The sequence below is a fragment of the Eupeodes corollae genome, chromosome 2 (assembly GCF_945859685.1).
Source record: "Eupeodes corollae chromosome 2, idEupCoro1.1, whole genome shotgun sequence".
NCBI classification, from domain to species: domain Eukaryota; kingdom Metazoa; phylum Arthropoda; class Insecta; order Diptera; family Syrphidae; genus Eupeodes; species Eupeodes corollae.
Window position 1 is genome coordinate 132,152,349 of NC_079148.1, and position 27,525 is coordinate 132,179,873.

At 30.4% G+C, this 27,525-nt stretch overlaps 1 protein-coding gene and 1 long non-coding RNA gene across 7 annotated transcripts; one reads left to right on the forward strand and one right to left on the reverse strand.

Annotated features, from left to right (window-relative positions):
- Positions 1 to 53: 53 nt before the first annotated feature.
- On the reverse strand, positions 54 to 27,058 carry LOC129947943 (adenylate kinase isoenzyme 1). Of its 6 annotated transcripts, none has more exons than XM_056058718.1 (7): positions 26,811 to 27,058; positions 3,760 to 3,843; positions 3,293 to 3,415; positions 3,077 to 3,219; positions 1,328 to 1,412; positions 1,114 to 1,263; positions 54 to 418 (listed from the first exon to the last, which is right to left on the reverse strand). In XM_056058718.1, exons 1-7 carry the CDS (start codon positions 26,811 to 26,813, stop codon positions 326 to 328), a joined length of 681 nt encoding a protein of 226 aa, XP_055914693.1. In that variant the 5' UTR covers positions 26,814 to 27,058; the 3' UTR covers positions 54 to 325. The 6 variants fall into 6 exon arrangements, with proteins under 6 accessions (XP_055914693.1, XP_055914692.1, XP_055914691.1 ...); XM_056058717.1 differs by lacking the exon at positions 26,811 to 27,058 and adding an exon at positions 19,069 to 19,116; XM_056058716.1 differs by lacking the exon at positions 26,811 to 27,058 and adding an exon at positions 3,994 to 4,044.
- Positions 14,690 to 15,463, forward strand: LOC129947945 (uncharacterized). Its single transcript, XR_008781788.1, has 2 exons — positions 14,690 to 15,202; positions 15,272 to 15,463. It is a non-coding gene; the product is annotated as an uncharacterized LOC129947945 (long non-coding RNA).
- Positions 27,059 to 27,525: the final 467 nt, after the last annotated feature.

Sequence of the window (27,525 nt, forward strand, 5' to 3'; positions counted from 1 at the left end):
TCTTAATTTTGGTCAACAACTTGTGATTCAACATATATTTAAAAATAAATAAATATTGTTATCATATTTAATTTTTGTGTGTTTAGCAAATTATTTGTGTTTTCTATGAATGAGTATTTTAATTTGAATATTAAAGCAATTTTATTTACATAAATATAAAGTAAATTTATTTAAATATATTTTAGCGAAATATATATATTGCAATTTTTTTATTTTTATTTGCATTAAATTTATCTTCGCAAGGACTTGATGGTATTTTTCTTTGGTATTTTTGTGTGTTTTGAGTTGAGGCGGGCAGCATACTTTAAAGTTCTTAAAGTCATGATTACGCAATTGGAGCGGCTTTCTTTTGGACAACAGCATCAAGAGCTTTAGTGACATCGGCGAAAATTTCATCCACAGAACGCTCAGCATTAAGCTAGAATATGAAAAATGATTAGAAAAAATAATGGTTTAAAATTAACTAAGGCCGGTCATTCACGATGGATTTTGGTTTTTACACAAATAACTGTACAAATTACCCCAATCACAATATTATATTTAACTCAAAAAAACTCTAATTTATGTAAAAGGAACAAATATTTATATTGAAGTAACATATAATAAGACTGTTTGGTTAAGTGTTATTTTTACCAAGTTTCGGAAACTTGTTTTTATTTTATGGATTCTGACATAAAATTGTGAAAGTTTTTAGAAATATTCAGAAACTACACGTTATTAAACACACCCTAATGTAAATTTGTTATTCTTCTTTGAAATAGGATTTGAGGTGGGACTTATTTTTACAGTTCACCATTTAATCTCGTTCACACTCACTTTTTTTTAATTAAAAATGTCTGTATCATTGTCTTTCTCTTTCAATCCATCAAATAGTAAAGAAATATAACTAGAACATCAATTTCTGAATTAGGATTTTACTAATATGAACGTTAAGAAACTTCAGATTTGTTTAAGAACTCCTAAGGGTATTTTTTTCCTTTGAATCACAATTGAAAAATAACATTGGTTAACCCTTAATTTATATGAAAAAAAAATTGTGAATGGACCAGCTTCTCATGTCAAAATTTCATTATAATATTAAATACGATATTGTTTCATAAAAATACTACTTACGATTAATGTTTTGTCGGTGTATTGCGAAAGAATGGCATTTGTATTGGTCCTGAATGTGGCAATTCTTGTTTTCAATGTTTCTTCGTTGTCGTCAGCACGAACTTCAGATGAAGCTGCTGCACGTTTCATGATACGTGTGACAAGAGTTTGCTGTAAAATTTAAATACAAACATTTTATAAAAATCAACAAATATCATGTATATTTATTTATTACATCAGCACAATCAAAAAAGATGATCAAATCAGCTGGAGCAATTTCTTTTTCAAAAGCAGCTCCCTGGTCCTTCTCTCGTGGATAACTGGAAAAAGAAAATATAAATATCAAGTTCATAAATAACGGTAAATGTTTACAATAATTAATATAAAAGAATACACTTTTACTCATAAATCATTAAATAAATTGATTTTCTTTTAATAAATGATCAAAGTTGATAACACAACTATTTTGACCCAAATGTCAACCAATTCAGAATTGAATTTTTAGATTTTTAAAATGTGCTTAAATTTGTTCAGTCAGTTGAAACGGATCTAAATGTCACTAAAAGCCATTTATTTTTGCATGACAGTTTTGACGCAAATGTCAATCAATTCGGTATTGAATTTAGATTTTTAAAATGTGCTTAAAACTGTTCAGTCAGTTGAAACGGAACTTAATGTCACTAAAAGTCATTTATCTTTGTATGACAGTTAGCCAATAAAAAAATAAAAAGAACTAAAAATTCAGGTATCTGAAAAATCAGTTTCAAAGACTATTTTTTGAGGTTATCAACATAATTGTGTTTAATTATCCTTAAACGATATCAAATTTTCTAATGTAAATAATAGCCCTCATTTGCCATTGTGAATGGCATTATTCACAAGAGCACCAACGAATGATTTTGACATTTCTTTCACATGGGAGTTTTTAATTCGTCGGGAATGAAGTTGACAAAGAGCCACAGCCGAACACCATTCACCACCGAAACCAAAACAAGAATGATTTTTTTAGGTTAAGTACGCACGATTATTTCATTCGTTGCGAGTGTGGACAATGTGGAACGCGAATAAAGTTTGACAGTTCGTTTCAACTACAATTTTTTTCGCGACGAATAAATTTGTTTTCTTAAATTTACTAATAAGTATTTATAAATCAAGTATCAAACTATATTGCTATCGTTTTGTTAAGAATTTGTGTGAAAATATGTCTTGAAACGAATATAAACTCACATTTTTTAATTCATTCGTCGTTCGTTGGTCGCGCTCATGTGAATACTGCTTTAAGGGCCTTGCACATGAAACAACGAACAACGAATGGACGGACAAACGTATTTTTACATATTTTAAAAAATCAATTTGAAACAAAAACACATTTAAATTATAAGAACCCAATTGACAATTATGTTAGAATAATACAATTTATATTTTGTTCGCTAAAACAAGACAATTTTGTAAAAACAATTTGGTAGTAACGAATTGCAGTTTGGTTGCTACGAACTGTCAAACTCTATTTGCGTTCCACATACGATCCACACTGTAACGAATAAATTGTTCTCAATTTAACCTCAAAATTATACCACTCTTGTTTTGTTTGTTGAATAGGGTAATTATAAATTGACAATTCGTCGCTGTCTGCGAATAGAAATAAGACTCATGTGAAAGAAAAATCAAAATGTGCGAACACAGTTCGCAGTTCGTTGCTCATGTGCAAGATGCTTTAGACAAACAGACCAAAAAAATCAAAAATAAAATAAGTTTAAAAAGTCTGTCACTTAACATTCAAACAATTTAAAAATCCGAAAGTTAAATGCAGACATGTCATTTCATCACCGGAATCATAAAAAAACATGATTTTTCAAAATGACAGCAAATGTCAATTCTTTCTCTTCTTTTATAATGATAAAACATAATTCTTCGGTCGTATCAACTTTTACTAGTCATTGTAGAAGTTCTTAAAATATCAAAATAAATTTAACTTCAAACTCACCCATCAATAAGAAAGCCTTTGGCAGTTGGTAGGGACTTCTTGATGGCATTTGAAAGCAAAAGTAGAACATCACTGTTCGATACTAGTTTTCCTTCTTTCATTACTTTAGCAAGCTCTTGTCCCTTTTCAGAACCAGATTTTACCTATAAAAAATAATATCATAATTTATTATAAGTATGTAGTACCAATAATTTAAACAAAACCTTATTTACATACCTCCTCTCGCAACAAGTCTCCACTGCTCAAATGTGTAAAATCGTATTTCGCAACAATTTTCTCACATTGTGTTCCCTTGCCACATCCTGGACCTCCTAAAATCCAAATTACTGGGACGCCAACCTTGAAATAGAAAATTCGTTTATTAGTCAACATTTTATAGTGACACCATTATTTTCCATTGACATATACAATATATAATTTAGGGATCAAGTATTTAAAGAAAAACGATTAGCTTTTGAAGGTTTGGAAAAGGTAGGTAAGGTAAACATTTATACTGATTCACATTTTTGGCAGCAGCAGGCAGACTGAAAATCGAAAGTAATTTTATTTTATTTTTTTGCTGGCATTAATAACTTCGTTTTTTTTATTTAGCGGTAAAGCAGTGTAATAATTTTGAAAATATAACATCTCAAAAGCGTTTATATGCTGCGTATGATACACGAATTGTCTCTTCATAAACTTACACCAATTTGAGCTCGTCTGATTTCCAGAGCCTTTTGTTTGTCGTCAGCTTCCTTCTTCATGGCCATTTGGTGACACATGAATAGCTACATACATAATATGGGTAGGTATATTCATATTGTTTTTAAATTTATAAGAAAAAACAAATTTTGGAATATGAATATGAGTTAAAGTTACATGCAGCAATAAGCATTAGTTAATTAAGTTGATTAATCTTCTAAACAAAATTGGTATACCTCTAAATGTTCGGGACAATTTGATACGGAGCACATTTTTTTCGTTTTTAATTTTTCGAATTTTCAATTTTTCAAACAAATTATAATTTTAAAAGTTATTTGATATTTTCGAACAAAGAAGAAAATGAAAAGTAGTTGAACATTCAAAAAATAATTTGATAGGAAATTCCCTGTAATATTTTTTCTTTTTTTTTTGTGGTTTAGAAACAAATTCTTGAATCTCTGGCAGTCCCTCCGTAAAAAAATGGCAAAGAGCCAATTTCAATGTTTTCGTTTGCATCCTGTTCAAGGAGTTCAAGTTTTGTTTTTATTTGCAAAAAAACAAATTGATTTTCTCATTTGAGTGATTTGTATATATACATATATGCTTGTATGTATATATACAAATGGTTTTTGGTGTTAATTTATCCAGCATGACATTAACGTAAACAATTTAAAAATTCAATGGAATTTCAACACAACATCTTCATCCGTCAGTGGCGTGACGGGAATTTATAGGCGAAAGTAAGATTAAAAAGTAAACACTTTCATTCGACAAGCAAGAAAATATTGATTTTGATGTGAAAAGATTTATGAAACAATTAATCCATAAAAATTATAAAGAACGAATTAGTTCCAAAATTTGACTGTTACATGACGTTGAATTTCATCAAAAAAAACTACCCAACGACAGCACTGGCTGAGTGATATTTCTTAAGGCAGTTTACAACTGATTTTCTTTTTGACATTGACAACTTACTCATTCGCCTTGTGTTGATTCCATTTGGTTATCCGAGATGTCACTCCGATTCGGTATCCCAACTCAACAATTTCTTTGATTTTGGAGATTCTGAAGTTTGGTGTAATTGGTGTGATTCAACGTCAACTTCAAAATAAATATTTTTTTTATAGAAATAGGGCCAGTTAAGACAACATAAGGGACACCATTTGTAGTTAACAGCTGTGGGAAACTAATTAGAAACATTACTTGCTTCTCGTTTCCACATTCACTTTGTCATGTGTAACTAGAATAGCGGTATCGGTATCCTTAACGATGTAATGCAAGCGTTATTAGATAATTGTTTGAAAAAGCATCATTTGCGCATAAGTCTTTGCATAGTACACAATAAAATCAAGGTAGGGTCTACAAAGTGTTCGTTTCAACTGGTCAACTAATAAGAAACAGTTTAATTAGATTTGGGTGAAATACAAATAATCTTTTTATTTTGCATTGGTAAGTATAAAATTGTGCAAACGTTTTTAAAGAATAATTTTTAAATTTTAGAGGTAATTGCAATGGGAAAATTAAAGAGTTGTGATTGTGATCCTCCTACAAAGAAAGCGATTCTTAAGCTTTGGAAGCTTAAAAGTCCTATAGAGCAATTGCATCTCAAATGAACTGTTCTGTAAAGAAAGTTTTCAATGCAATTAAGCACTTTCAAAACTTCGGCACTACTGAAAATGTACCTCGTAAAATACGGGCCCGTAAGTGAAGCTGCCAAATGGATCGAGCAATTAGTAGGCTGTCCAAAAAAAGGCCCAAAAATAAGCTCCACAGAGGTACAACGCCAACTCTTGGTTGCATTCGATGTCCCGATAGGCCCACGAACAATCAGAAGAAGATTGGTGGAAGTTGCATGGTCGTGTTTCTCGGAAGAAACTATTAGTAACCGCAAGGCAATGTAGACTTAGAATAGAGTTCGCAAGATCACGGACAACAAACACATTGAAGTACATAGTGTGGATTGACGAAACTAAAATAAATCGGATGGGCCAAGATGGTACACGAATTGTCCGAAGGCCAAAATGTAATGCATTCCACCCTAAATATGTTTTGCCAGTAATTAAGCATGGAGGCGGCTCGCTTAACGTTTTGAGTTGTTTCTCGTGTTGTGGAGTTGGCCCAATCCATCGCATCGATGGAACGCTGACAGCCGTTAAAATACATTGACATTCTTAAGGCACTATTAGTGGATTGGGCCGATAAAAACATGCCAGTGATATGGATGTTTAACAAGGCAACGACCTCAAGCACACTGCTGGAATTACGAAAGAGTTCTTTAGGGACCAATCGATAACAGTTCTGGAATGGGCATCATCAATTGCAGACCTAAATTCGACAGAGCATCTTTGGGCCGATGTTAAAAAAGCTGTTGCTCTCAACAATAACACCAACAATGATGTTCTTTTCACGAATATCGAAGCTGCTTGGAAGGCTATACCCGTAGAGCGGTACAGGTGGCTTATTTGATCAATGAAACGAAGATGTTGGGAAGTTTTGAAGCAAAAAGGCTTCGCAACAAGGTATTAGAGATAAATATAAAATAAATGATATTAAAAAGTTCTAAATCTTATAATAAGATATGATTTTTCTCTTTGTTTCTAATTAGTTGTACACCAATAAAAGATGTGTTTTTCGCAGAAACAGCCATATGAAAAAAAATGTTATGTTTGGGAATAATTTTAAAAATAAATTTTGAAAAAAAATATATTTTTTTTACAAAAAAAAAAATAAATGCAGATACTGCTTTAAAATTAAATTCAATAATTTGTGTTTCTAATTAGTTGTCCACTTAAATGTCTGAAAAAAAACTTCTTAGGCAAACTACAAATCCATCTCAAATTGAATTTTAAATACATTTTACTTATTCCTTTTCCAATTTTATAAGGAACCATTTTACATAAAATAATTAAATGTAATTATGCAGAAAATGAAAACACCACAAAGTAATAAAGTTCAGCTTTCAGTTAATTGAAAAATCTTAATTAGCTGTCATTTTGACACTTAACTTTCCAGTCAACTTTCCTATGAAATTACGTTAATTGGAAGGCAATATTTTGGCAGCTGTCCAAGTCCCTTATGTCGTCTGCACCTGCCTATTAACTTCGCACAATTAGGATACAAAAAGTGACAGCTGTTGAGTTTGACGTTTCAGTACATACATGCGTTTTTTTAAAGATTTGAATTCTTCCTTCAAATTCTGAAGTAAATACCTCTTCTTTCTGTATCAGAACTTTAACTAGAAACTTGCCTCACTTTTAACTCCTATATGTCGTCTGAACCTGCCTATTAACTTGGCACAATTAGGATACAAAAAGTGACAGCTGTTGAGTTTGACGTTTCAGTATATAAATGCTTTTTTTTTAAAGATTTGATTTCTGCCTTCAAATTCTGAAGTAAATACCTCTTCTTTCTGTATCAGAACTTTAACTAGAAACTTGCCTCACTTTCAAGTCCCTTATGTCGTCTGAACCTGCCTATTAACTTCACACAATTAGGATACAAAAAGTGACAGCTGTTCAGTTTGACGATTCAGTATATGAACGCGTTTGTTTTTGTGATTTGAATTCTTACTTCAAATTCTGAACTCTTCTTTCTGTATCAGAACTTTAACTAGAAGCTTGCCTCACTTTCAAGTTCCTTATGTTGTCTGCACCTGCCTATTAACTTCGCACAACTAGGATACAAAAAGTGACAGCTGTTCAGTTTGACGATTCAGTATATGAACGCGTTTGTTTTTTTGATTTGAATTCTTACTTCAAACTCTGAACTCTTCTTTCTGTATCAGAACTTTAACTAGAAGCTTGCCTCACTTTCAAGTCCCTTATGTCGTCAGAACCTGCCTATTAACTTGGCACAATTATGATAAAAAAGTGACAGCACTTCAGTTTGACGTTTCAGTATATAAATGCGTTTTTTTTAAGATTTGAATTCTTCCTTCAAATTCTGAAGTAACCTCTGTCATTTGGCATTTCCTAAGAGAACTGTTTTGACAGAACCCAAATAAGCTTGCAAATTGCGAAATAAAAACTATATAAGGGTGCGCTCACAGTGAATATCCAAACCAGCAAAGCACATTTGATTTTAAAGTATTTAAAATTAAAATGTATATTATTTATTGCAAAGTAATTAAGAAATAATAGTTCACTTAATTTTTAAAATATTTATAAAATTGATATATTTTCAAGACTTCATGATGGAAACAATAAATTGTTAAAATTCTCAGTTTTCTTAAAGTTCAAAGAAAACAATAAATTCCATTCACGAAACAACGCAATACCATATAGAAATAAACATTTTAAAATTTCATTCAATTATATTTAGCTTTTTTTTTTGAAATCCTCAAAAGATTGTTTAACGGTATAATTTACCTCAACAAAATAGTTTATCAATAAAATTGGATAAATTATGTTTATGAGGTACTTTAAAATAAATTCGTTTTTGATGTGCGTAAATTTAAGTGTGCAGAAAGTATTTGTGTTTTAAATGTTAAATGGGGTAAAATAAAATAAACAAAAACAGATTTAACGTAGGCTATAGACTTATGTACAAAGTACGTGAGTGTATTTTAAGATAATCTACAAAGTTTATTTATTTAAGGAGCTCAACTAACATAATGTTATTTAAAAAATCATTGAAACAATCATCAATAAAATATTAGGTTGAGTGATGAAAATACTTTAACTTGTTTAGAAAGCAACAAAGGTCTACACTGTATTCTAACAATAAGTTGAATTAAAGCAAAAGTGCGTAAATTATCCAATGTTGTGTTTTTGTGATTCTTGATACCTATGTAGGCCATTATTCTTGAAATTGGGGGTTTTAATAATACCTTCATGCATAGGTAGATACCCTTTTTGTATTTACTGACCTAATTTGTTCATTTGTCAGGAAATTCTGATTTAATGTTCTGTGTACCATTGAATACATTTATTTTGTAGTATTTAGGTCAAGGCGAAAATTTAATGTACCAAATGCAAATGGAGTTTTGTACTTAAACGGATATGTACGTTGTTCATTGAACACACAGAAATGTCTCTGACCTTTTTCATTTCAAATATAAATATAAAAAAGTTTTATTCTTTTCAGGAGAAAATAAACTTTATTTGTATGACTTTCGGATTTTTTTTGTTTTCTTATCGATTACACAAGTTCTTATCCTTGGAATTTGTTTGTTTTACCATACACAATGCAAACTATAAAATACATAGTATTACGTGTATACGTGTTTTTAATGTTTCTCAGTAAAAATAACGATCAATAAGCATTTAAAATGTAAGGACGTAGTTTTAAAATAGATTATCTAATAGAATATTTAATAATTTCAAGTGGTGAAAAACAATGTTGCTGTCTTTATGTCCCATGAATAAAACGGAGCACCTGCTAAAAACTCAAACTTTTAGGGTAAGTTAAATAGTTCGTGTGAGAACGAACGTTTTCGTAGCGCGTGGTCGATTTTTATTTGGGAACTATGTGGCTAGCATTGTATTTATATTGCGTCGGACAACTTTATCAATAAGCTAGCTGCGATTTTTAACAAAATGTTTGAAACAGGAGAAATATCTACTCAGTTCAAACAAGCAATCATATTTCCGATTCATAAAAAGGGCAATTTAGCAGACCCAACAAACTATAGATTAATATCCTTTTTAAATTCTGCATATAAGGTATTCACAAAATTGTTAAACTACCGATTGTCAAACTGGATTGAAAACAATAATCTTATTAAGGAATGTCAATCGACCGAAAAGGTTTAATATATAAGCTATACAATGCTGCAATGAGTCGAAAGCTTATACGAAGACAATCAATCGGCTGCGTGGAACGGAATGGAGATTTCGGAATGGTTTGCGACAACAATGGGAGTAAGACAAGGATGTACACTTAGCCCGTATCCCTTTGCCATGTACATCAACGACCTTACCGACTCTCTACCGGGACGCATAGAGATATGGATGGAATTTTGATAAAAGCTCTTCTATTTGCAGATGATGTGGTTTTACTTGCATACTCCTTGCAACCTATGATTAACCGTCTTGATTCGTACTCCCAATTATGGAACCTTACAGTTAATCTAACCAAGTCAAAAGTCATGATTTTTAAGAAAAGAGCAGGTAGAAACTGCAGCAACGAAAAATGGTATCTCAATGGACAAGCCATTGAAATCGTGAAAGCATACAGGTATCTTGGAGTAACGGTAACTAGTAATCTGAGTATGGAATCCCACTTAAAAGAAAAACTAATAAAAGCTAAAAGTGCCATATCTGCTACCTGGAAGAGGTGTTTTTCAAATCATTTAGTTGACCATAACGTCAAATATAAAGTTTTTCAATCTGTATCTGAGTCTCTTCTTTGGGATACTGCCAGTATGAAACAGTGGAGAAACTGTTGAGGTACTACATCAAAAGATGTTTCAATCTGCCAAGCACAACGCCCAACTATATGATAAACATTGAAACAGGATTATCACCAGTTTTTATTAAAACTTTAAAGCTGCACGCAGAATATGTAATAAAAGTAAATGCCATTTGATCTGTCTAAAAACGTGTGATTCATCCCAAGACACAACTCATCCTAGGAAAACTCACCAGGGAGATAAAAAATAATAATTGTAAGCATACTTAACGAAAACAATTGTTTGTGTATTCAACTTGTTCGTTCAAAGCGTTTTTCTTTGGATAGCTTTAGGTTAGGTGGGATAGCTTTACTTTAATTTCATATTGGAGGAACCAGGATGGAAAATAAATTATCTGAAGATAAGAAAGAGGAATAACATGTGTGTTTATATTGTAAAGCAATCGCCTATTGGTTGTGTAATGTGTAGTTAGGTAGGTGCCTAAAACGAATAAAGAATAGTTCATTGGCGTGCTCAGCTTTATGCAAATAGATAGATAAAGACAATGTTTATGATGATAATGAAGAAATGTTTTTGGTAGGTAGAAGATACGTACTACAATCCAATAACATTCCTTCTTTCCTACAAGTTTTCAGCGCGGACATGGAGTTATTACGTTCAGTTTATTTTTTTCGTTAAAGTTTTTTTTTTTTTTTAAAAGGCATACGAAGAGGTATACAAAATTGCATATCATGTGTTGTTTACAGTCAGGCTCTTATCTGTTTTGGATTTTAGTTATTAAGTAACACGAAAGCAGTAGTTGTAGAGACTCTAAGTTATACAATATATAGGTGTACTTTGAAAAAGTGATTTTAATACAAAACGCATACAATCTTTCTGGCCCGTTCCTTTAAATTGGACTGAGTATATATTCTTTTATTAAGGCGAATGCAAGTAAAAGAAAAAGAGGCTGGGATGCGACCCACACTGATAACTTCCCATCCATGTCTTGCTTAAAAGTTTGTCTATATGTACTCGTATAAATTTTTACCAAATTTGCGTACTATTTTTTGTAGATTTTATTTTTAATGAAAAAACGGACTGTTGGATTTTTATATAAAAATTACTGAATATCGAAAACAATATTTTCTGTGAAATAAAATAAGTTTGAAGCCAATATTTCAAATTTTTGAAAAGCTATTTGAGTCGAAAGTAAATTTTTACCAAGTTTCAGTATTGGTTTTTTTTTAGAGATTTATTTTTTGTAAAAAAAGCTGATAATTCGATTTTTTTCAAAATTGTTTCGAATGTTAAAAACAATATTTCTTATAAGATAAAATAATTTTGAAGCCAATATTACACATTTTTGAAAAGATATTTGAGTCGAAAATCAATTTTTACCAACTTTTATTAATTTTTTTAGGTTTTTATTTTTTGTAAAAAATTGTCAATTCGCTTTCTCTCAACATTTTCCAGAATGTTGAAAATAATATTTCTTATAAGATAAAATAAATTTGAAGCCTCAATTCCAAGTTTTTGAATAGATATTTAAATCGGTATTCAATTTTTACCAGCTTTGAGTAATGTTTTTTTTAGATTTTTATTTGTTATAAAAAAACTGTCAATTCGATTTTTCTCAAAATTTTATCAGATGTCAAAAACATTATTTTTCGTTGCACAAAATTGTTTTGGAGATGAAATCTTATTTTAGTCGTAAATTTTTGAAGCCGACACATTTTTTTTCAGTTTTTTTGATTTATAAAAAAAACCGTTAAATGGATTTTTTTCAAAAAATATACTTCTTTGATATCACGTTACAATATATTATATAAAATTTAATTCAAGTCTCTAGCGTTTTTGGTTCGTAAGATATTTAGGGTTAACCAAAATGTTCACCTTTTTTTCAAACTTTTATGGTAAAAAAAACCAAACACGCAATTTTCTCGAGAGGCCTTTCTGCATCTTTCTGCCTTATTATCTGTATAACAAAATTTATTTGAAATCGATATCTCTTCTGGTTGTTAAGCTTTGGACGACGAAAAAAACGTCGCGAACGTACGGACGGACGAACGTACGTACACACGCACGCACGGACATCTTTCTAAAAATCTTTTATTTCGACTCTAGAGACCTTGAAACGTCGAGAAATGTCAAAATTTGCAATTTGACAAATCGGACCCATTACAATAACTTCCTATGGGAAGTTAAAAATGTCTAACGCAAATCTGCTCAAAACCTTGACTTCCAAGTTTGAACTCAATCGAACCAATGGTTTAGGCTGTAGGAGCGTGGACAGACAGACAAAACAGAGCGGACGGAATCGCAGGGCCCACTTTTTTCGACTTGTCTACCATCGTAATATCATGTTTGATTAAAATCTCGAGTTCGAAAATTTCCTATATGTCGCAAGTAAAAATGTAACTATTTTCGAAAAATAAAAAAAATAATAAAATAATATCTGTGAAATTAAATTTCATTAAAATACATATTTGATGATAAACAAATTGTTTTGATACAGGAGCAAGTTTGTGCAACTATTTGGTACACATTTTTATGAACCATAAAACTAATTGCTGATAAACAAAAAAAAAATATAAAAAAAACATTACTAAATGTTGGTAAAAATTTAATTTGGACTCAAATATCTTTTCAAAAATTTGAGATTATTGCTTTCAACTTATTTTATCTTAAAAGAAATATTGGCTCAACGAAATATGGCCCCATAAAATTAGGCTCCAAAATAGGGGTATTTGTTCATAATGAAATTATGCTCCAATGAAATAATGCCGCATCGAAATGAAAAAAGTCCCCAAAAATAAAGGAAATAAGGCCTCAGCTTGTTTTGCCTTTTTTTATTTTTAATGAAATTAGACCCCAAATTGTTGTTTTGTTTATATTAAAGTTTATTTTCCAAAACGAAATAATACCCCAAACCATCAAACAAATACTTGGATTGTATCCTGTACAATATCCCTGCAACAAGGACACTTGTTACTCTCCTCTTCTTCAGCTATAGCTTCAGCTTAAATTTTGAAATTGCATTTAGCACACATTTTTAAATGCCTGCAAGGCAACAGAACAATATTTGCTCGCAAATTCTAACAAACAACGCAAATATGTTCGTCAATGGATGTGCTTACAACAAAAGGGCTTTCAATATAAGGATCGTGAAAACCATCAGCGAGTAACAGAATAGCTGAACAAATCTCGTGATTTTACTCGCTTCACTTCGGTTTGCCTGACGTTTACGAGTTCAGCCATAGAATTTCAACACATGCTATCGCAATGAAGCTTTGACCTCGCGTTTCGTTTGACAATCGTATGGAAAAGAACGTAATGTTACGTAATGTGACTCCAAACGGAAGCTCTAGTTCAAATTCGCTGAACATTTCCTTTGTCTGACAGCTCCACAATTGTAAAAAAAAGTCAACAAACAAAATTCACTAGCTTTTAGAGGGATTCCCATTGGTTATTATAGAATTGTCATTCAAAGCAACCTCCAAGAAGGCCCATCGTAACGCAGACGAAGCCAATGCTGAAGCGTGTTTGTGTTACAGCCATTAAACATATAGTCGTTTGGCTGTTGAACTGAATTTTATTATAATACCAGACAACACAAATTCGATGATACTTTTCTTAATCGAAAACTGTCTTATGTCGAAAATTCATTTCCCGTATTGAAGGTTTGTTTCCTTCGTTTTCTCTGCAACAGATTCTCAAAAGTAAAATTTTTTCCTATAAACTGTCAAATTCCAGTGAATTCATGTTCTTCGGTGAATTCGTCCATTGTCTTCTTAACTATTATTTACTTCTTCATCTTAAAAACGGTTCATACATATATTTTTGTATTAGTTTTCAAAAACTTTTTTAAACAAACTCCTATTTACAAATACAAATTTTTCTTTGCGTATTACTGAAGAGGTTTTTAATTTTATAAATAAAATTTGCAAAGTTTATTGTTTCGTGAAACAAAAAGAACAAATACATACTTTACAAAATGACAAAACTTTTCAGAAAAGACTTTGCAAATTTGGGTTTGGTGATACTTATTTTGCAAATAGGAAAATATGGGCTCAATCACAAACATCCTTCAGTTTCGGCTTCACCTGACGTTTACGAGTTCAGCCATAGGAATTTAATGCATGCTATCACAATAGAGCTTCGACCTCACGTTTCGTTTGACAATCGTAAGCAAAAGAACGTAATGTGACTCCGAATGGAAGCTCTGGTTCAATTATCTGAATATTTGTTTTGCCTGACAGCTTAACAGCTGTAAAAAATGTCAACAAACAAAATATTTGCTCTTTGGATGGATGAAATAATAGAAATGTCATTCAAAGCAACCTCGAAGCAGGCCCAACGTAACGCAGACGAAGCTAAAGCGTGTTTGTGATTCAGTCATTATTGCCTCTTTGCGAATTTGCGGTTGGTGAAACGTAATTTGCAAAGAAGATTTGCAAAATTGTAAAGTGAAAAGAGTTTGGTAAAGCAGGCCCCAGGTGTCATGAAAATTGTATTTATTTTGCTCAATACATTTGATTCATAGATCCTAGATCGATAGAAAGACCGTATTGTAAAAACGAATGACATAAGAAACAAAATTTGTCCAATTACAATTTTTCCCATGTGAACCCTTTCAAAAGAATTCAAAATACAGGGATACCATAAAATCGTAAACAACTAAAATCAATTTACGTTTCGTCCCCTCAGAAGGAAACTGACATAAGTCAAAATTTAATGTGTTTGAAATGTAAACGAAAATTAATATTCTTTTTAAAATCAATACATTTAAAAAATGTTCACTATCGTTTGAATGCCTCAACTATTGTATAACATCCTCAACCAAATCTCTCCAAAAAGCTTAATTTTCGTATTTCCACAAAATGCTAGCTATTTAATAATATAAGCAACAATAATCTGCCTCTATTTTCAAAATGATTTACGAAAACAAAATCCACTTGAAGAAAAGTTCAACCGAAGAATCATTATACCTAATAATAAAATAAGTATAAGCTTTGCATAGGCGAGGCACTCAAATACTCTTGTACCCGTTGAAAACGAGAAGAATTTTTTTCATTTTTGAAGTTCAGCAAGCAAGACGAGAAAATTTATATGTAAACGACTGCATTGAGATATAAATAAATCTTCTTTTTTTTCAATGTCACGTACTATCTCTCTTGTAGTTTAGAGTGCACAAATAACAAGAACAAGTGGATACCAGGGCACCACAATAATTTTAAGAACATTATTCTAAGAGCTTGATTTTCCTGGCTGCTATTGAAATGAAAAAAAAAAAAGATGTCTACTTGTACAACATGCATAAACAAAAAACCCAGCACAGAGACCCACTCATCAAGGTCAAGATCAAATTTATTGTAAGTGCAAACCTTGTACTGCTGTAAAATCAAATAGTACAGTGCTGTTCAATAAATTTCGAGTTCTTGAAATTATTTTACGAAATCAGAAACTACACATAATATTTTTTTAATGCAATTTGAATATTTTTCCATTTGGCACTACAAATTCAGTTCATTAAAAGTGTCAACATTCAAATCTTTAAATCAAATCGTTTTGACGTTTCGAAATTGGGGAGAATACAATAACTCAGGCGACAAAGTTTAGTGACGGATTTGTATAGAACAGTTAAAAACAAATATTTTTTACCATGGAACTGGAGTCTATCTCACAAAGTTAAATCAAGTCAAAAATATGCGTAGTTTTAAAGAAAAAATTGTTTTAAACTCAAAATTTGTGCCAACAAAATTTAAAAAAAAATGTTTAAAGTGTAATTTGTCAAAACTCTAAGATTATCTATTATTGTTTTTTCAGAATTCATTGCTCTTGACTATATGATTTCATGTCTTCTAGTTCTTGAGAAAATTGAAAATTACCAAACAAATATTTTAATTAAATTACTTTTTCCTTGCTTGAGTATGTGTAGTCTTATTTTCAAATAATCGAATATGGATTAAGATGAACGTAGGGTAAATTAATATTTTTTAAAAATATGCATAGTTTCGACTTCGTTTAAAACAAGCTAATAGAAAAAAACTTAGTTGTAAGTATTACCAATATTTCTTAACTATTTTTTTCCATTTAACGTTCATATTTTTTTAAATTAACCCTCCCTCTTAAACGGGGGGAGATAGACCCCCCTCCCATAGTAAAAAATGCTTGTTTTAACTGTTCTTCAGAAATACGTTATAATATCTTGCCGCCTCAGTTGTCGTACTCTTGTCTCTTAATTTTTCTAGATTGCACTTTAGGATCAAAAAGCGAACAAGAGTCGGATAAAATGATGAAACTTTAAAATGAGTTCCCTTCCATGAAAAATTACACTTGTTTTTGTAAAAAACTCTCGAGTCCATGTCAAATCCATTGCATGTGGATTCTTCTGAAAGTTTCAACAATTTGTTCTTAAATCCCACGCCAAACCGTTTGATGGTCATTTCCATAAAGTAATTCTTTAGACGACTCGTCTAACATCACTTAAAATTATTTGTTTAATATCTGACGTACTTAAATGCCCCTGTTTAACCATCAAATTAAAGCGAAATAAATTGATGAGGCGAGGCGTCTCAAAAAGGGCCAATGTAAACACCGTCCATCATGTTCCTTTCTTATTTTTAATAGGCTGTCAAATGTTTGTATCAAAAATATTTTCTTAAGCAATGAAACTCATCAAAATAATGATATCATGCCTATCATTTCCTGAGAAAGTTGATAACAATTCAATAGTTGAAATGGCCCATCAGAAGTAAGAGAAAACGTAGCAACCAAACTCTGCTATTCTATTTTATACAAATTAAGGATTGGCGAACCTTTCCGTCGCGTCGGGTATGTGCTAACCAAATCTAGTTAATTTCACGAATGCGAAATGTCATCCTAGAATTTGGTGACGGTATTTGAAAAATAAATTCATGTTAATTACAGAAACAGATAAGTAGTTTGCAAAGGTAATCTAATGTCAAATTTGCCGTTTTTAACGTATTAAAAATGTCAAAAAAAACACTCCGCCTTCATCTACAACTCATTTTTCAAATTCTTAAATCGGCATTGTTATTTTTTCAGTTTTAGACATTATTTACAGACATCGAAGATAATTTTTTTGTTATATAAAAATTTAATACCGATTGAGAAGATGATCGGTTTTTATTTAGTAAATCGGAAAATCAAAATACTGGCTACAGATACCGCAAAGATGAGTGAGGGTGTGGCTTAAGAGTAAAGGCCCAACTATAATATGCATAAGCTAGCATATGCGCGCATAAGTAAACGTGCGAATACAAAGAATCTCAATACGAGTGAACATAATGGAGTCTAGCTCCGTTTCGTTCAATTTTTCTCAGTTTCGTTAACTTAAGCACACTTAAACAAGAGCGATCCCAGTCGCTCGCCGCATAAGTAAAATCTGACATTTAGATACGTGAGCAAAATTGCATTATGGCTATGCAGTAATTTCACTTACTTAAGTGAATTATCGTTGGGTTTTTGACATAAGCTTATGTTTGCTTATGCCTATTATAGTTGGGCCTTAAGGCCTCTTTCACACCAGACGGTTTCGTCCGTACGGTTTTTATCCGTGAGCCATTAATAGTAAACTAATAAAATTAACTAAAGCTTTCCCACTGGACGGAGACGGGTTTTTTCCGTACGGAAGATTTGAAACAGCCGTCTCAACGACTGAAATATACGGCGACCCACACAAAAAATTATCTGATTATTTAAGAAATATAAACCAAGAGTCCAGTGTTTTTTAAACAGCATCTTCTAGGATTGACGAAACTTCTTTCTGGTATGTGTTATTAGTAATTTAGTTAATTTCGCGAATGAATCACCTTAAATTTGGTGATAGTAATTAAAAAATAAGTTCATGTTAATTACAGAAACAGATAAGTAGTTTGCAAAGGTAACCCAGTGTCAGATTTGACGTCCGACTTCATCTACAACTCATTTTTTAAATTCTTAAATCGGCATTGTCATTTTTTCAGTTTAAGACATTATTTACAGACATCAAGATAATTTTTTCTTAGATAAAAATTTAATACCGATTAAGTAGATGATCGGTTTTTATTTAGTAAATCGGAAAATACTGGCTACAGATACCGCAAAGATGAGTGAGGGTGTGGCTTAAGAGTAAGGCCTCTTTCACACCAGACGGTGTCGTCCGTACGTACAGATACCGGAAAGATGATTGAGGGCGTGGCTTAAGAGTAAAAGTAAATACCAAACACAAATTTTTGATTATTTAAAAATAAAAACCAACAGTCGAGGGTTTTTTGAAACAGCACTGTTTTGTTTCTGATATCAATTTAAACACAAAAAAAAAAGCCAACTATTTTTTTTTCGTTTCAATTCTTTATCTATAGTTTAATAATGTACGTACTTGATATTAAGAAAAAAAATATTGATATGAAATGCAATTATACTGATTGTTGTTTTTAAAGAAACTAGGTACTACATCATTTCTTTACAGCCGGTAAATATCTTTGGTCATTTGTGGATATTTATCGTTTCCGCACACAAAGTGTGATATAACAGAAAAAAGACAACAAAAGACCACCACTAACCTACAATCAAAAAGACTTTGGCTAAGGTGAAGACGTCTAAGACCCAAGACCGAGGAGTAGAATTTCTTTCACTTTTTATATTTATTTTTAAAACTTGCAAGGAGATCAGTGGCAGTGGTTGTTAATCATTGCTAAAGCGAAACGCTTTTATTTTTTTTGTGCGAATCGTGACGAGAAACAAAATATTTGTTGTATAAACATTTATTTTTAAACTTGTAGGTGGAGGAAATTTATACCTATTATTATAAAATAAATAATTTCTTTCTTTGTCTTTTGTTTTTGTGAGAAAGAAATTTTGATTTTCTTTTTATTAAAAATTTATAAATGAAAAGAAAAAAATAATTTTGAACATTTATGATGCTCTTAAAATATTTAAATCAAGATTATTTCATTTGTTTATTTTTACATACCATCAATAAAAATTGAGCTGATAGAAGACACATTAACTTTTACTTCGATCAATTTAAATCAAAAATTGTCACAGAACTTGAAAATTGCGCCACTCGACTCTTTTGATTTGACAGCAGCCAAAAAACAAAATAAACTTTGGTGGAATATGTTTATGATTGAAAAATTCATTCAACTATGCGAACTTGCTTGTATTTTGTGATCTAGCAAATTATACAAAATAAACATTATATGGAAAAATATATTATGTATTTTATATATTTATATCCATCGTACAATATTTTATTTACAATATGGAATAATGTTGATCGATTTGTTTTAAATTGGGAAAATGTATTAACAAATTAATTAACATTATTTTTTTACAACTATGTGCATATATTGAAATAAATTTATAATTATTCTACTTGAAGAAAGTAGGCTAGTTCATATTTTTAGGAAGTCTTATGTAATTAGTTCTTGTCATTGCCACTATATTTGATGACAGCAACTAATGGTATTACCCAATGCAATAGAAATATTATTTTTTTTGTATATATTAGGATCTTTCTAGAAAAGAAATAATTTTGAATATTTTATTTTTTTTTTACCTTCCATTAGAAAAATTAAATGATGTTTAAGTAAATATAAATATGACAGATCTATTTTGTTGACAAAAATAACTATTTTTTAATAATTGGCAGGTTCAAACAACATAAGGGACTTCATTTGCAGTCAACTGCTTTCTTACTTATTCTGATTCCTTTACCAATTTGACAAGAAACCCTTTTTCATAAAACATAAAATGAAATTGTACAGGAGATACAAATATTCAGCTTTAAGTTAACTGAAAATCATAATTAACCGTCCTTTTGACATATGCAAGTCAATGGCGGATCCAGGGAGGAGGGTCGTAGGGGTCATGACCCCCCCCTGGAAGATAATTTGTTTGCTTTTGCGTAGGAATTCAATTCAAAACTAGTCGTATTGCGTTAATGGATATGACCCCCATTATATTTTAAATTATTTATTTTTTGTATTTAAAAAAACACTTGTATCTTACTCCCTTAAACTTTGTTACTAAAAGTACTACTTTTAACTGAGGACTGGACCAATAACATAATAGGAATCGGAAATTCAGCTTTTTCCAAAAACGCAGCACAAATTTATCAACTTTTGACCAACTGACGACCCAGGGGGCTTAAGTTGTATAAATAAAGATTTCATCTATAGATTTATTAGTAATGTAACGACATTCACCAAAAAGTGGTTTGCTGTCAAAAACAACTAACATTTTTGTTTTCACTCATTTCATAATTTGAAAAAAACTTTAGTAATGCTTTAAATTATTTTCATGAAAATTATTTCTAAGAAAAAGAGCAAATATTCAGGTTCTTAAAAAGAAACCTTGAATAAGAGATAATGAAATATATTAAGTTGCCTTTAAATTCCTTAAACTAGCCTTCAATTTTATTTTTAAATTTTGTTGACACATATATAAATAGTGAACATTAAAGGGATTTTTACTTGCGGTATATAGGAACTACATGGTATGTTTTTCATAAGTGAACAGTTTCGAACTAGAGCCTTTAATCGAATATGACATTACGACGGTAGAGAAGTCGAAAAAAGTGGGTACCCCGATTACGTCTGTCTGTATGTCTTTCTTGGCTCCTACAATCCAAACAATTGTGTTGATTGAAATTAAGGTTTTCAGTCGATTAGCGTAAGGCGTTTTTTTTTATGAATACGAAAAATAACAGCAGTCCCCATACAAGTTTTTTGGTTAAAACATGTGGTTTTTCTAAAACTTTCTCTAAATTTTGTGTTCTTAATTTGACTTCTTTCTACAAGAAAAATTTATGTTGATATTGCTCCAGATAGGTACCCCTCAAAAACCTTTATTTTGTTTTTAAGTTTTCTCAAGAACTAATGGTCCGATTTCAATAATCTTCTCTTTCTGTGCAAGCTCTTATTGATGATCAAATAATTGATGATGACTTTTTATGATCAAAAATGTATTTTTTTTTTATTTTTTAAAAAATATTAATTTAGTTTGACGAAATTTAAATGTAAAATGTTCATGTATTTATACGCTCTTTATTTAGTTCTTACCAGAAATATTTTTAAGACTAAATTTAAAATGGTGTTCGAAAAAAATGGCATTTAAATTTTTGAGAAAAACTTATTTTGCAGGTACATTTTTAAATCTTAAAATATAGGAAATATTTTTAAACAAACTTTTTGGAAGAAGATCAAAATACGAGTTAGCAGACTGATAGCAATAGTAATAATAGACTTCCGAAAATAGAGTTCGAAAAAACTTCGTCAAAAAAGCCCGACATTTCTTCATATCAGATCCTCTCTCATTTTCTGGATTTTTGATTTTTTTAGACGTATGTATATTTTATTGTTGGAAAAAAAGCTACGTTTCTAAACAATTTCTTACATTTCTGCGTAAAATGCAGCAAAAACCCTCTAAACTATTGTGTTTTAACTCTTAAATATGGCATATTTAGAAAACTTTTGGAATCTGGGAATGCTTTCATATGTAGAAAGTCATACAAATTAAATAGTTAGACCATACTTTTCTAGACAACAGTGTTCTAAAACAATTTGACAATTTGAAATTTGTAAATGTTAGGTGAATATACTCGTATGTGTACTCGTATGTTATTTAAATTTTGTAAGCCTCCTTTACAAAACAGTAAAGAACATTTTTAAGCGGAGAGTAAAAATTCATCTAAGTGTGTGACCAAAACCCACCCCCCCCTGATAAAAGTCTGGATCCGCCCTTGATGCAAGTGTAATTGACTTGATAGTTAAGCAGTATTCACATGAGCGCGACCAACGATCGACGAATAAATTACAAAATGTGAGTTTATATACGTTTGACATATTTCCACACAAATTCTTAACAATAGCAATATATAGGTAGTTTCTATTTGATTTATGATGCATACTTTTACTTTTCTAAGATATTAATTATTTATAAATTTAAGAAAACAAAATAATTCGTCGCGAAAACAAATTGTAGTTGATACGAACTGTCAAACTTTATTCGCGTTCCACATTATCCACACTCGCAACGAATAAAATAATCGTGCGTACTTAAAAAAATCATTCTTATTTTGGTTTTGGTGGTAAATGGTGTTCGGCTGTGACTCCTTGTCAAACTTCATTCGCGACAAATTAAAAACTCTCATGTGAAAGAAATGTCAAAATTGACGAATATTCGTTGATTCGTTGATCATGCTCATGTGAATAATGCTTTAGGAAGATTTTGTTTGACTAACTTTAAAGTCTAATTTCCAATAAAGTTGCCTTAATTGAAAGGCAATTTTTTGAAAGCTGCCAAATCAGATATAAGAAACTTGCCCTGCTTTCAAATCTCTTATGTCATCTGAACCTGCCCAATACTTTAATGCAAAAGAACTAATGACTGCCGCCACAGTGGGGAAAATGCGGACAAAACCTATTTTTCTGAAAGTAGGATTTTTTTAAACAAAAAGCGTTTCTTATAGTTAATTGGTTGTACAATCAGAAAATGAAAACCCTTTTTCCAAAAAAAAAATTGTAGACCAGTAGATTTTCGCTCAAAGTTAAAATATCGTGAAAAATGATAAAATATTAGTATTCCTTAAATGATCAGTATATTGTGAAAATTTAAATTTTTAAACAATTTTTTTCTGCTAACATGATTGAAATAAATAGAAAAATAATACCGTATTTTATTTTTTGAAAAAAAAAAATTGGATAAGGTATTTTTTGACGAAGAAACACTCTATTTCAGTGATTTTTTCGTTTGCATAAGGTTTTAACTACTTCCTCTGTTTGCCTCTGTTTGCAAACTATTTTTAATAGATAGTGTAGGGTCTCAGCAACATTTTCCAGTAAAAATCTCGTCCGGATACGTCCGGATGCGGTTTTTAGTTTTTAGAGCAATTTTAAGTTGGGAATTCATATAAAAAATAACAATGAATTAATAATTTAGAATCTAAATTTTAGATTATGCAATTTTATATTTATGCCTTTTAAACAGTTCTGACGATCTTATATGGTAAAATGACGCTTATGTGAAAAAAAAACTCTTAATTAACCCAGCACTGAGTTAACAGAATTATATCAAGAAGTTTCGTATAAAGTACTACAAATTTCTGAAATTGAAAGTGAAAGTGTCTCGTAATAGGGTTTTATTGTACTAACAATGTGATATAGATCATCGGAAAAAATAAGACAATGTGGTAAACAGAGTTTTATATTTATATACATTTCTTTTTATTTAGCTTGCAATTATTTTGCATTTGGTCTCTTTCACTTTACCTATCCTCAAAGCTATCTATGTATGGACCAGAATACGAATTAATTTTTGGTTTATAAAAAAAGCTCTAAAAATCAATATCCCCTGTTGTTTTTGTTTTGCAAATAATAAAAAACACTGCTAATATGTAGAAACTTTAAAATGTCAAATTCAAACCGTAATTTTTATCATACGCCATTAGCTTTCATCAGTTATTGTTATTTCCAAGAGTTTGCAGGCCCAGTTCTTTGTTAGACAATGTCAATAAGTATTTTCCAATTTTTCTCTAAACGATTTGGTATATTATGGGTTTTAGTTTCCTTTTTATTTCCGTTGTCAGTGGGGTATGGTATTGAATGATAAGTTGCATTGCACTGAACTTCAGTTTCTCAAAGATTCAGAATTTCAGCTTCTACACTATCTTTGTTTTTTCTAACTTCTTCCGGAGTTTCTTCCGAAAAGGAAAATTGAAGAGCTGGTGAATGATGAGTTAAGAATGGTCGAATACTTTTCCAAATTCGTTCTTCATTTTCCCGTTGTTTTAATGGTACAAGGAATTTAAGAAATAAATGTCAATCAGAAATACATTCCATTAAAACTTCATAGATTTGCTCACATAAAATTATGTTTGTTTAAACTAATTTTAATTTAATTTATTTAAGATAAGATAGCTTATTAAGATTAAATAAATTTGTTTTTATTTAATTTACTTGAATAATTTTTTTTATTTTGTATTTATTATTTAAATTTATTTTATATTAAATCAAACACCAACTATCTATATCATCATAAATGCAATCTGCTATCCTTGAAATTACAAACAAAATAAACCTACACATTTGTTTTACACAGAACCATTCACTTTCAAGCATATTAAAACTGAATGTTTATTAATTTACAATGCTTTTAAAATGCTTTTTTCGCTATTTATTATTTTATTCGTAATATACATACGTTAAATATGGTAAACAAATCATTGTTTTCATATATGTTCTACGAAAAAAACTATTTTCTCTTTTAGTGGGCGTGGAAATGGGCGGAATTTTTTTTGTTCAGATTTGTCTTGCTATTCGCCGTCATTCCTGAAAATTTCATCAAAATCGGTTCATAACTTTAGATTTTATAGAGTTTTGTCCGCTCTCCCATACAAGGTGCCCCACTGTGAGCCGTCAGTCTGACAGGTACGATTACTACTTTATGCATAAACACCGAAAAAAAAACACTCCTAAGTTCTAATTTATCTAGTCGAGTTAGAAAAAGAAATTTATCAATCGAAAATGTCCATCCATTTACCTGCTTCAACAGAAAGAAAGAGAAGCAACATTTTTTTAATGATTAAAAGGAAATGGGATAAAATAATGAAATGTCAAAATGAGTCGACCAAATCGAGTTTATCATCATTTTATTTCGTAATTAGAATTTTTTTTATAAATGGATAAACTAAAACAACAACTGCAACATCATGCTGTTTCATTGTTTTATTCTTATGAAACAACTTGATTAAACTGAATCATAAAAATTGCAATCTTATTGCTGTTCTTTGGGAAAAGAATTATTAATTTTATAAGTGAAAGCAAAAGCGAGCAATGCATTTAATTTATTTGAATTTCTGTAGACACTTTGCTCAAATCAGCCCAAAGAAATTTCTTGGGCTAAAATTCGTAGGTTGTATGCGAACAAGATTTGTTAAAATTTCGTATTTTTTCGTAAAATTGGATTGTTTAAGTAGGGTGCGCGAACGGATCTAATATGAACACTGTTAATTTGTAAAATTCTATATAAATTGGTGTATATTTCATATAGGAGAAATATAAAAATTTAATCTATAAAAAAAATATTCAATTCGAGGTTTCAAAATCGAACAAGTATTAAAACACTAGGTCCTTATGTGATCGTTCGTATTAAGCGATTACTGTCAAACTCACATTGCATGTGATCACTTTATTTTGTAAGACGCTTTTCTAAAAAAAAACAAAAATTCACCAAAGAAGGACAGAAATAAGACAACATTGATTTTTCCTTAATAGGAAGTTAGACATGAGAGGGTAATGGAAAATATGGCTGATCGGATCTCAGCGAAAACAAACTGTCAATGTCAGAAGGTGACATGAATATCATTTTTAAGTGAATTTGGGTTTAAATACAATATACTCGTGCTGTCATCTGTACCAATCAAACACTTTCAGAAATGTCTTCCCGATAATAAATCAAAAATTGAGCACTATTCTATACATCCAATTTTTTTTTTTTTTTGAAAATTTGCAAGTCCATGTCTTTCATTAAATTCAACTCATTTTTAATAAAGCCATTATGATAGTTTGATAATTAATGAATTAATTATTTCAGACAACGCGAATTCTGAAATTACCAATGGAAAACCCATGCCGACCACATTAAACCGTTTTTGAAACAAACTTTCATGTAAAAGTGGACTCAAACTTTTTTAATAGTACAATTTTAGATTGAAACCAAACCTTAAATGTACATTTTTGTCAGTCTTTAGTCTAAGAAATTGAAATACAAAATTACAATTGTTAAAAATCAACGCAATTCGGTTTCGAAACCTGCAAAAATAAATTAAAATTAAATATTTTTTTATCTTCAAAGTATGATGGAGGTGTAGCTACATTTAAATTTTAGCTATGAAAATACAATATTTAATATTAATTTATTATAATACTCAGTTTTATATCTCATGCCAGAATCATTAAGTCCATACAAAAAATAAATATTTTATTTTGAACTATTTTTAAACAATAGGTATATGAACATAATGTGTGTGTAGCTCGAAAACATCAGCAGACTTGTATAAATGCGTATAGATATAAATATAGATATTTTATTTCTAAAAGCTCAAAATGGAAAGAACTTATAAAAAAGAAATCCTGCTGTTTACGCTTCCAACAAATTTTATTTTGATCTAGATTTAAAATGAAAACCTTATCCACTTTTTATTTAATACCAATCCACTGTTTTTTAAGTCATTGTTCCTGAGTCCGAATAATACAACTCAAGAGAGATTCTTATTCATCAAAAAAGCCACACTCTCCACCTGCTACAACAATATACTCAGGCCAAAGCACCCTCGCATTCACTAGGTGAAGGTCAATGAGCACATTTTACTCATTTCATACCCAACCCCTTTATTTATCCAAAATGTGCATGAAAGTCCTTAAATGTTGCATTTTTTCTTTTTAAGAGAATTTTATAAAAATAATTTTAAAATATTTATATTTTTGAATCTATGTATAAATTCTCTTATTTATTTTTATGAATTTTTCAAAAATAGAAAAATTCATAGACTTATGTCACTTTGTCACACATCATCATCTTGTGTCTCAAGGGGTAAGAAAAATCAACAAAAAAAAGAAAACACTTTAAAACACTCAGCAAAATTATGTTTTAATAAATTTTGTACACCATCAGTTGAGGAATTCGGTGCTGTTCGTCTATTTCTGTACTCACCATGATGATTAATGGGATCTTATTTGACTTTCTTGTATTCAAAAAATATAAATTCGTCAACTTAGGACCGCGTTTTTATCTTCAAAAACGGTATTTTCTAAATGCACTGTTAAAAGTGTTGATAGTTGTAGAAATAAATAAATTGCCAGGAATTATCCGCGACTTTCACTTTATACTACAGTGTCTTCGATTGGATTGAACTTTTTAACCGCCCTTAGCCAAACGAGCTTAGATAGTCACTGAAATTAGTGAAATATATTTTTTAGCTTTTTGGTGTTTTGTATACTTTTACTTGTATCTGCTAGAAAATAGATTTGCACTCGACATAGCTTGTGTGGTGAGTGGTATCGTGCTGGTGGTTGAGTTTTTGAGAGCAAAGACTTACTTTTTTAGTGCTTTTAATAAAAGAACTCACAAATCAGAATTCTGAGAGAAAGAGAGTTAGAAATGTATTTGATGGAAAATGTTCTGACAAAAATTCGAAACAAATGTCATTGTGGCAATAATAAATATTTTGTGAAAAAAAACTCATAAATCCTTTTCATTAAGTTCTCAACCATGTTTCTGTTTTGCATTGATTTTATCCATAGTATGGGATGAACAGTTGCAAATAATAGAAAATTTTACAACAGTTCCAATTGTTGAAATTTAAATATATAGGGCTAGTTTGTTTTAGCGAGTAAAGTTTTAAACAAACAATTGATTACTTTAATCC

Coding starts and splice junctions, on each gene's coding strand:
- LOC129947943 (XM_056058716.1), bottom strand. CDS start 4,029: ATGTGCTCCGTATCAAATTGTCCCGAACATTTAGAG. Junction 3,844..3,993: donor ATTGTCCCGAACATTTAGAG/GTATACCAATTT, acceptor TTATGTATGTAG/CTATTCATGTGTCACCAAAT. Junction 3,416..3,759: donor TCAGACGAGCTCAAATTGGT/GTAAGTTTATGA, acceptor TTCTATTTCAAG/GTTGGCGTCCCAGTAATTTG.